The 8,833-nt window shown below is 44.7% G+C and overlaps 1 protein-coding gene across 1 annotated transcript; it reads right to left on the minus strand.

Annotated features, from left to right (window-relative positions):
- Positions 1 to 1,924: 1,924 nt before the first annotated feature.
- Positions 1,925 to 3,683, minus strand: gpr61 (G protein-coupled receptor 61). Its single transcript, XM_056423975.1, has one exon. It carries the CDS (start codon positions 3,681 to 3,683, stop codon positions 2,265 to 2,267), a length of 1,419 nt encoding a protein of 472 aa, XP_056279950.1. The 3' UTR covers positions 1,925 to 2,264.
- Positions 3,684 to 8,833: the final 5,150 nt, after the last annotated feature.

Here is an 8,833-nt window from a genome sequence, read left to right on the forward strand (position 1 = left end):
CCAAGGATTATGGCAGTGATTTCTTCTTGTACTCACTGGTGTACTTGATTACATTTGGGCCTCACAATACTGCACCATCATTGTGACACAAAATAAACTTTTCAAAACAAGATGACATGACGACCTCATTGGAAAACAACCACAAAGTCATATCACAAGAAAGTTAAGAAGGTCTTCTCCTTACAAAGGGACCTTTTTTTTCTGACTCCCAGCAAAATATGAGCCTTTCCTGTCCACCTTATGTTGGGTGTCTTGTGATCATGCCAACAGTCTGGTACGAGGCAGTCCAAAGTAGATACAGCGAGAAAGAGCATGTATAAAAAGATACAAATAACATTTTTAGTAGATTTGTGCCTCGTATTTTTCTTTGGAACATTTGTCACTGCTCGTGTGACTTGTGCAAACTATTTGTATTCCACCTGAGATCAGAGAGAGTATCACCAGAGTCTTCCATGTGTTGCTTAATGAGGCCAAAGGCAAAGCTCGCCATACGAAAGCATTGCCTCACCTGTGTGCTGCTGTGTAGCCACAACAAACCTGCTTGTTTAGAGCACAAACATAAGCACACCCACACTGCCCCCGTGTTTACCTGTAAACAGCACAGACATTAGGGTTTGACGGGGACTGGTCGAGATGTCCGAATCTGCCCACATTCAGCCTTGTGTCAACACACTGACAGTTAACCGTGCCGTTAGCCGATGTTTTTACAAAGCTTAAATCCTTAACACCATAACTGGCATACAAATCAAACCAGTCACAATGTTTTTCTTTGAGTGGAAGGAGGGGAAATCACGAGTATACCAATGTGAGCTGATTTTGGTGAGGAGTTGATAATCACAAGACTGAGAGCAGATAAACATGAAAATGATGCTCATGGAAAATGCTTAAAATACGCTGGTGTGTCAACCTGTTAATAATCAAATACCTTCAGCAGCACCAGCTGTGAAATGATCCAGTTTAACACAATGAATATTTCAAGACGATTTTAAAACTGGCTCTGAATAATCACTTCTTTCTACTGGGAAACAGCCACATGTTTGCATTAGTCCTCGGTGTTATGAGGAAATGTGAAAGTGGTATAAAAAGAGAACCTTCTGAATCACTGAGTCAACTAGACTGATTGTCTAGGGGCTTCTTCAAGTCTTAAAACACCAAAATGACATTTTGTCCGGTATACAGGACTGTCTCAGAAAATTAGAATATTGTGATGAAGTTCTTTATTTTCTGTAATGCAATTCAAAAAACAAAAATGTCATGCATTCTGGATTCATCACAAATCAACTGAAATATTGCAAGCCTTTTATTCTTTTAATATTGCTGATTATGGCTTACAGCTTAAGAAAACTCAAATATCCTATCTCTAAATATTAGAATATCATGAAAAAGTATACTAGTAGGGTATTAAACAAATCACTTGAATTGTCTAATTAACTCGAAACACCTGCAAGGGTTTCCTGAGCCTTGACAAACACTCAGCTGTTATAAATCTTTTTTTTTACTTGGTCTGAGGAAATATTAACATTTTATGAGATAGGATTTTAGAGTTTTCTTAAGCTGTAAGCCATAATCAGCAATATTAAAAGAATAAAAGGCTTGCAATATTTCAGTTGATTTGTAATGAATCCAGAATGCATGACATTTTTGTTTTTTAAATTGCATTACAGAAAATAAAGAACTTTATCACAATATTCTAATTTTCTGAGACAGTCCTGTAGTAGAAACAAAAAGATTGGAAGTACAGTATTGTTCATGTAATCGCAGTGATGTGTTATGACTAGTTTCATACAGTACATTATATTTTTATATCTGATAGGGAACTTTTAATGAGGAATTAATGAAGGAATATCAAAACTCACAGTTCACTGAGCATTTGTCTCAAAACTTTCTTTTAATGGCTCGTGTACTTTTCCATAAACTTTGAAATCTGTGTCCTCCCTGAAGCAGCACTCCTTTATGTTAATGTGATGTGTGTCACACCACTGACCCGTGGTTAACAATGGTTTAGTGTCCATCTGCTAACATCCCACAGAAAACAGTCCGACACTCTGTGGCTCTAAAAACATGTAACGCTCCATGACTGATACAAGTGAGGTGATTTACACGAGATTCAGCTTTTGTCTTTCTCGGAAAAGCCACACAACATAAACTCCTCGAAGAAGACACCATGTTTTGCAGATAGTTAATTCAACACATTAAAGAAAACATGAATGAAACTAATTAAATTTACTGTATTATAGATGTTGAAGTATAGACATGGGAGGCAGCTACAGCTCTGGTCCAGTTGTGCAGCAGTTCTCTGATACATGTAGCTCATTGTTCAGCTGTTGCCGCTGTATGAACTCTGAGGTTTCCTCAAGGATCTGCCCCGGGATGTGGAAGTCAGCTGGCGTGCTCTGCTGAACAGCTGATTCCTGACGGATTTCAGTCTCTGGCTCCTCTGGGCTGGCTTGGCTGTGAGAGTTACAGGGCTCCAGATTGCATCCAGTGCCCTGAAGGAACTGCATAAAGTTCTCCTCGATAGAGGCCTCACGGCTGGGCAGCTGCTCTCCTTCGCTGGGCCCAGCCCGCTTAAAGAGGCAAGCCAGGTGGCGGCCCAGCTGCTCGCGAATCTGCCGGTTCAGGCAGCCGTAGAAGAAAGGGTTGGAGGTGAAGCAGAAATAGCCAATCCATGTGACCACATCTTCCAGCTGGGCCAGCGAGGCGGGAGAGGGAGACACCACAGCCGAGTAGAGATGGAAGGAGAAATATGGCAGCCAGCAGCAGAGGAACTGGCCTCCCACTGCCACCAGCACCACCGCGGCCTTCCCGCCGCTGAAGGTCCTCTGAGGAGTGGTGCGGGCACCAGTCCCACCGAGACTTGCCGCCATGGTGGAGTGGCTGCTGATGGACTCGGACCGTGGTCGCGGCGTGTCCATCCAAGTGGGAAGGGGCCCGTGCTGCATGGCTGCAATGCGCGCCACCTTGAACATGTAGCAGTAGACCACGAGAATGATCAGCATGGGGCACAGAAAGTAGATCAATGTAAAGAAGACCATGAAAAGCAGCCGTGTGGTCCTGCCTCCCGTCCAGTGAAGAGAGCAGTGTCTCTGACCCTGAAGGAGAACTGAAGGAGTCCCCGCAGCCTGGTTCGCCTGGAGCAGCCACCCCAGGAGAGGCAGCACTGACATGAAAACGGCTTTAATCCAGATTCCCACCAGAACCGTCACCACCACCCCCACCGTCATCTTCACCTCGTGGCGCATGGGGTGGACGATGTAGTAGTACCGCTCTACGTTGATGGCACAGATGGTGAGGATGGCGGCGCTCACGAGACACACACTTAAGCAGAGGTAGCTCCGACACAGCGCCTCGTCCACCAGGATCCGGTCCGAGAGCATCCCCAGAGGCATCAACACCAGCGCTGCCATCAGGTCCACCAGACACAGGTGGAACACAAAGGCAAACTTGCGCAGCTGCGGCGTTTTGGTGATGACAATCATCACGGCCAAGTTCCCCACTACTGCCAGCACATCGATGATGAGCATAGCACACAGCGCCAAGGACTGGTTCAGATCAACTCCGCCTCGGATGCTCGCGACCGGCGAGGTCACGTTAGAGATATTCGGGTGCAGGGAGGCTGAAGATACGGGAAGGTCGGACAGAGAAGTGTTCCAGGAGGGGCTCGGTGTGACAGGACGCTCCATGAGAGGATGGGATAAGGAGGTGAGAGTCTGCTGAATTTCACGGGCCCATCACCCATCCTCCCCTGTCTTAGGGGGTCACTGAGAAGCTTCGGCGGGGGTGTCTGCCATGGCAGCTGGAGCTGAACAGGCTCTGGAGCCCGGAAGACTTGAGCCTAGCTCTGCCGACAATTACAGGAATTTTCACTCAATTCTTGCAACTTTTAGTGGGGCCGTCCTTCTTTCTCCAACGTGACCTTCAGAAGGAAATATCTGAAAACAAAATAGAAAGTCCTGTTTAGAAGTATGCACAAGTGAAAGTTTTCTGTTAGTTTTTGCAACATGCTCATGATGCGTTTATCAGTGTATTTCGTGAAATGTAAAACAAACTAGTACGATTTGTCAAATATTAGATTTTAAGTATAGGTCCAAATATGATTAAAACATTGATGAAATATTTGGGAGCAGGTTTCAGTGTCGAAATATGATAACTTGATTGATTTGTTTTCCCAACAAACACCAAATCGTTCAGACTAGAAATACATTATGGAAACGTTAAATAACAAACCTAAAAATCTACAGTTAATGCCAGAAATCAAATATTGGCCACTTCTACTACATTTAATAAAAATGTCTTTAAATATACTCCTTTATAAAACATGTCATTATTTCTATTGCTGTGATCCTGTGAGTCTTGTATAACGCCTGTGTTCACTGTAAAGCCCCACTAGTAGCCGGGGTCAGAATTTACTTCATATTTGACATCTGCATCCTCAGATGTTTGTTTTCAGGGCAGCAGCCGGGGCCTCGGGGAGAAGCTAAGAGCGCAGAGAGGACCATATGTCCCCCTTACCAGAGTCAAGAAGCAAAATGGATGGGTGAATAAACTGCGAAACTCAGGACTACAGAGCTCTCTGCTGTCTGAAGTGATGGGAGGAGAAGATCGATACACACTTTTCGTATTACTACAATCATGACGTGAAAAATATGAAATGTTAAAGTTCCTATGGTTTTCTCATTTATTGCCAATACATCTTGAAAGACTGAATATTTGGGAGTTTTTCCTGATCCGATGTGAGGTGGGATGTCGTATGTGTACAGATTGTAAAGCCCTCTGAGGCAAATTAGTTATTTGTGATATTGGGCTATACAAAATTTACTGGATTGAATTGAATTGAATTGAATACATCTTTTGTAGCGATGTTCAATTAAAATAATGGAAATGGTGGCCGAGCACCTTCAGCAGTGAGTGCAGGTGTTTGTGTGGCCTGCGATCTGTTTACTGTCACAACCTCACCTGGAAACAACCCCACACACTGTAAAAGCCGTGGAACGAGCGCGAAGGCTTCGGTACATTTCCATATGCTGCACACCTGCATGTGCAAGTTTTCCATTTCATCGGTGTGACAGCTTCATCCCCGCAAAACACCTGTTGTTATTCCTACGCACATACGCACATTTGAGCAAGCCAGTCACCTAAAAGAAGTAGGCGTACGTAGGTGGCCTTTGCGGAATAGGTCAAAGGGTTAAAGTCACCTTCAGCCCAATAAACTAACCAATAAACAACATCTCAGCTCAGATGTAGCAGCAACTGTGGAGCAGCCCTCTTGAGATTCTTAGTTTAATCAGAATTGATTGTTTTACTGCTCTTTGGTGTCCGGGGGTCACTTAAGTGCTCTAAAGACATTGAAATTCGTTCTGCAAAGAAGCGTATCGCCACAAATCTTTTAGGTCCTCAAAGAGTCTTTTATGACACACAAATCCCATTAAATAGCGTAAAGATTTGCCTGTTATCCATTTTAAAGTTGTTGTTTTATAGTTGATTTTATCAAGTTGAAACCACACAAAGAAAACCTTTTCAATATTATAGAAAGAAAGAAAAAAAGAAAAAGTGGCACTAATGCGGCCCATCCTCTTATTAAAATAATCAAATCAATGAGTACCATCAGACTCTGGAGCTCTAAACTACACACACGGCGTGTAAGGTTGCAGCAGAATCTCTCTGGAAACCATATGACCCGATAAGATGCACATGACACAGTGTTTACTGCCAGGAGAAAACTAGCCTGTTGTTCAAGTGTCCCTTTCATTCCAGCACTTCTCTCCTCAGCAGCAACATGCGAGCGACGCTCAGGAGTTCACATGAACAAATGTGAAATCTCTTTCCAGGAATGTTATCTCAAAGAGCGAATCATATGATGAAATAACAAAACATGTGTCTATGGTATTGCCCCCTTCAGTCAGATGTGACTCTTTCCTGCATCCTAACTTCCAAACATTGAAACACACACACACGCACACACACACGCACGCACACACATCTCTCCTCACACCCGTGTGACAAACATCGGTGACATACCTCAGTCTGGAGAAGGCTGCTTCCTCCTGAACAGGTTCACAGTCTACTGAAGGATTGCAGACCTGTTTCGCTTTCTCTCCCCCACACACACAGCAAACACACACTGACACATCACAAACACACGCATACACACAGCACGTCAGAGAGAGAGAGAGAGAGAGAGAGAGAGGCGCTCCTGTCTCTCCTCCTCACCTGGCCCCTTTCATCTCGTCATCACCTCCCACCCAACCAAGCTGACCCCCCCCCCCCTTCCCTTCAAACACGTACCTCCCTCCCATCAGCTGTCTTCTAGCCAGGTCTTCGATTCAGGTGGGAGAGCACGAGCAGCACGGAGAGAAGGAACACAAAAAGGAGGAGAGGGCTCCTGTCTTCCAGCCTGTGATGCACTGGACATACACACACACACATACACACTGTCATACACACGTGTGCTGTCTCCAGCACGCGCCCAGGGCAACTGCAGAGCGGTGCAGAGCAGACAGGCAGGCGGCGGGTTGGCAGGCTGGCAGCACCCAGCCTCCCTGCTCTCCACTGGGTCTTAGTGCCTCGCTGACTCTGTGCTCCTCGCGGAGGGATGGCTTTGCTTTTCAACCTTTTCAACTCATCTCACCGCAGGTCACACCCATAGACGGATTAAGAAACCACGGGCCCCTGGGCCTGGACGTGTCAAGGGCCCCCCCCCCCCCGTCCGCAAAACAAAACAAAAACATTTTTTTTTTTACAAATACAATAAAGGTTTTCTTTAAAAATAAAATGAAATAAAATAAAAAACCTTATCGTGAACTTGCCTGTCTCCAGTTTACTAACTTTAAATATTCGATAGTTGTAACTAGTGTTGTCAGTTTAACGGTGTTAACGCAAACCCATTTTAACGCCGTTCATTTTTTTATCGCGAGTTTACCGCGAGATTTTTTTTTTTATAAACTGTTCAAAATAGTTTTTTTAAGCTCATGTAAGGAATCTCACTTGTCCCAGTTAAGGCCTACCAGTAAAACCTATTTAAAGGAGCATACAGTGAAATGTTATGATGTGTTATGATTGAGGGGCTCCATTCAGACAGATCAGGGGTGGATAACATCATAATGGGGTCTTCATGAAGAACAACTTTACAGAAATACATAAACAGCGCATTTGTGTGTGTTGGGGGTGCTTAGACAGAGCTCTACTGCTATTGTTTTGCACTTGCTTTTTGGATTTCTCCCTACAGAGTTGAAGGGCCCATATTGCATGGAGTACTCAGCTCCTCTAAAGTCCTCTAGATAAACTGAGGGGATAAACACTCACTTGAAAGGTATCATGATGGTTTCTTTCTTGTGACATCTTCAAAGTGAATGTTTAGGCTATTCTTTAGTTTCTCAGTCGGACTATTGGGGCCCTGTTACTGACATGAATGACTTAAGCCTGGCATATACCGGCGACGGCGCATCGTGTCATATCATCATATTCATATCAATACAATGTTAATAACAGCGACGTCACGCGCGGAGGTTCAGGCCCAGGGGCCCCCTGAGCTCAGGGCCCCCTGAGCTCATGGGCCCCCTGAGCTCACGGGCCCCCTGAGCTCACGGGCCCCTGAGCTCACGGGCCCCCTGAACTCATGGGCCCCCTGAGCTCACAGGCCCCCTGAACTCACGGGCCCCCTGAGCTCATGGGCCCCTGGTGCCGGTAGTCTCGTTGGGTAATCCATCCCTCAGTAGGACTATTGGGGCCCTGTTACTGACATGAATGACTTAAGCCCAGCATATACCGGCATACGGCGCATCGTGTCATATCATCATATTCATATCAATACAATGTTAATCACAGCGACGTCACGCGCGGAGGCTCAGGCCCAGGGGCCCCCTGAGCTCATGGGCCCCTGGGCCTGGGCCCGGTAGGCCCGTTGGTTAATCCATCCCTGGTCACACCAAGTCCCACTAATAGGAGCAGACGTTGCAAACAATAAGGATAGAAAATCCCTTTTATACTTTGCATCAGCATTTCTCTGATTGTGTGTATGCTCAGCTCTCCGAGCTCTCCCTCCAGGCACAATCCAGCAAAAGCCCTCTCACGAGGCTGGATTATTGATTCACGGAGAGGGAAAGAATACCAGTGGTTATGTTAATGAGCTGAGATTAACCTTTACAAAATCCCAGCATACACAAAAAACATATTACACTTTCTAAACTATTTCCTGCCATGAGGAACAACTTTGTTTTCCACTGGACTGAGAGATGTAGGATCCAATGTATATGAATATATATATGTATATAATATTTAGAATATATAGCATATATCATCATCGGCTGCCAGCTGGAGCACCTGGAACAGGTGGTGGAGAGGAGGACGTTGAAGAAACTGGTGTCCATACTGGACAACCCGGACCACCCTCTCCACCACCTCCTACAGGGACAGAGGAGTACTTTCTCCAGACGTCTCCTCACGCTCCGCTGCCACAAGGAGAGATACAGGAGAACATTCCTGCCGACGGCTATGAGGCTCTACAACAGTTCACCTCTTGCCAGATCACCCTAACCCTTCTTATATTTGTGTTTTTTATTTTTATTTTTATTCTTGTGTGTTGCTGCTACTGGCTCGACAAATTTCCCCTTGGGGATTAATAAAGTATATATCTATCTATCTATCTATCTATCATATATATATATATACCACTATATATATATATATATATAGCATGTATACAGCATGTATATTTTGAATCCCCAATCTCTCTCACTCGCTCTCTCTCTCTCTCTATATATATATATATAATATATATATATATATATATATATACACACACACAGGCATATATTAGTATTCAGTTTGTTATTAT

Source organism: Pseudoliparis swirei, chromosome 9 (assembly GCF_029220125.1).
Source record: "Pseudoliparis swirei isolate HS2019 ecotype Mariana Trench chromosome 9, NWPU_hadal_v1, whole genome shotgun sequence".
NCBI lineage: Eukaryota > Metazoa > Chordata > Actinopteri > Perciformes > Liparidae > Pseudoliparis > Pseudoliparis swirei.

Coding starts and splice junctions, on each gene's coding strand:
- gpr61 (XM_056423975.1), bottom strand. CDS start 3,683: ATGGAGCGTCCTGTCACACCGAGCCCCTCCTGGAACACTTCTCTGTCC.